The sequence below is a fragment of the Chinchilla lanigera genome, unplaced genomic scaffold (assembly GCF_000276665.1).
Source record: "Chinchilla lanigera isolate Chin_1 unplaced genomic scaffold, ChiLan1.0 scaffold00035, whole genome shotgun sequence".
NCBI classification, from domain to species: Eukaryota; Metazoa; Chordata; class Mammalia; order Rodentia; family Chinchillidae; genus Chinchilla; species Chinchilla lanigera.
In genome coordinates, this window is record NW_004955436.1 from 825,088 (window position 1) to 827,318 (window position 2,231).

Sequence of the window (2,231 nt, forward strand, 5' to 3'; positions counted from 1 at the left end):
GATGTGACAGCCCTTTGGTGCATACTAGAAAGCAAAAGAGGGTGACTGGTACGGGAAGGTTGCCTGCAGGCGTCCACCTGTCAGCATCTGGAAGAGGTAGACCTTCCCAGACAGAGAAAGGATCAGAGGTTGTCAGGGTCTTGCAGGAGAAGCAGAGAGGATTTTCAGGTCGCAAAGCTCATCTCTATGACACTCTAACGGTGAAAGCAAGGGGTTGTACCTTCTGCGAAACCCATACAATGTAGAACCCAAAGCATGCAGAGCAAGTCCTCCTGTAAACTGCTGACAGGGAGAGAGTGATGTGTCAACAGTTACTGGCACTGTACAGAACTGATCAGGACAGTGATAGTGGGAGAGGCCTCGTGGGGAAACTGTACAGCACACAGTGTTCACAGCAGCCCAAGGGCACGCAGGGAACCGTTCAAGAGAGGGAAGGCCGGGGGCCACACAAAGTTCCTAAAGTCACACCTGACCACCAGGTACACCCAGAAGTGTGGCCCACCCCGCGCTGGGCAGCCTCCTGTCCCAGCTGTAGGCTGTAGCCGTCAGCCTTGCCTTCCACAAGGCCGTCCTCACCTGACAGTCGTTCAGGTGGGCTCAGGCTGGTCTTCGCTGTCTGTTCATCTCTTCAGTGATTTTCTGTTCTGTAAGGTCCAGATGTCTCCTCTTGACCTCCACAGAGAGGATTAAATTAACGGAGAGCATTTTGTAATGGAAAAGCAAATCCAATACTGTCCCCATAACGTTGGAGACTCGATAGCTTTCTGAGGCTGCATATCTCCCTTGATATTCTTCTGTCCTTGGTCAAACTTGGGGGAGAGTTGGAGTTTAAATGTTTTTAAGAAGTTCAGACGCTATAATCCGAACTCCTCACCTTCCTAAGGGGCCACACTTGCTCCTCTTGAAGCGGGAACATAAGGAACTCTTGAAGACGGAAGGTGCCATGAGCTTTGGGTTGAATGTGTCCACGGCAGGAGGCCCGCAGCTCTCCAGTCATTCCGGGTCGTGGGCAAGAGCAGCAGACACCGTCTCTACCTCCTTGGAAGCGGCAGATTGTGGCAATAACTACAAATGCACAGTGGTCTGCCTTGCGTTGGTTGGCATTTCCACCTACCTTGTTTGGTCAGGCAGACCCTCACGCACACAGGTTCCAGGAAGTGTGCATATGACAGACAGGAAGGGCCAACAGAGGCCAGGACCCACGAAGAGTCTGTGCTCCAAGAACTGAGAAAGCTGCCAGTGACGGGGGCCCCATCTACATGTCTCCTACTGCAGCTCAAGGGCCCCCAAAGAGGCTGCTTGATTCGCTGGGCCAAAGTGAGGATGCACCCTGCCTCCAAGTGGGATTAGAACAGAGCCACGTTCGATAGTTTTCCTCGAAAACTATGGCGGGGGGTTTGTGTCAGCCCAAGGTCACCAAGAGACTGTCCTGCTCGGGACACGTCCACCCCTACCCTGCTGTCCTTTGCTTGCTTGCTTGTTTATTTATTTATTTCGTGTGCTGGGAACTGAATTCAGGCCTTGGTCGTGCAGGCTAAAGACTGGCTGAGCCCACTGAAGGTGTCAAAGAGAAGCAGCCCCGTTACCCACCTCTTAGGAGGCTGAAGACCCTTGAGCTGGGAGAGCCCTTGGCCTGGCTCTGCCTGCTCTGGAACGAGCTCCTGGGGAGCGAGCCGGGGGCTGCTTGTGAAAGGGCCCTGGCAGACGGGGATGTGACCAGAATCCTCCCGCTTATGATCTGAATTCAAAGAAGTACGAAAAGCAGGCCCAGGCCGCGGGTGTGCACCCCTTATCCGGATGGGTGGCCGCGGGAACCCAGGGGCTGAGCCCCGACCTCGTCGGACGCGCCTGCGCGGGACGGAGCGCTCCCGCGGGAGAGACGCGGGTCGGCGGTGCGGGGTCCGGGATCCGGGGCCTGGGGAGCCGCCCGGGGGCGCCCTGATCCCCCGGCTTCCGCCGCCTGGCTGCGAGCGGTCCCCGAGGTGCTTGCGACGCAAGCTAGGTTCGAGTCTGAAAGAAAGCGAAGTGAACCTCAGAAACGCCAGAGCCCGGCCGCAAAGCGCGCCGTGAGGGAAACACCGAAGCACGTGGCCGGTAAGCGCTCAGAGGTCCGGGCGGGACGGGCTGCGCGCGGCGGGCACGGGCGGGCGGCTCGGCGCAGCGGTCTCGGCGGACGCGCCTGGAGCGGGGCTGGGGTCGGGAAACGAATCTGGCCCGCACAGGCGGAGGCC

General features: G+C 57.9%; 1 protein-coding gene across 1 annotated transcript in view; it reads left to right on the forward strand.

Moving 5' to 3' along the window:
- The first annotated feature begins 299 nt into the window (after nt 1-299).
- Nucleotides 300-2,231, forward strand: part of Nus1 (NUS1 dehydrodolichyl diphosphate synthase subunit) — a 25,172-nt gene continuing 23,240 nt past the window's right edge. The window contains exons 1-3 of the mRNA XM_005389289.1: nt 300-479; nt 884-1,058; nt 1,828-2,094. Coding sequence (XP_005389346.1) covers nt 300-479; nt 884-1,058; nt 1,828-2,094 — 622 coding nt within the window. The remainder of the gene's footprint in view (nt 480-883; nt 1,059-1,827; nt 2,095-2,231) is intronic.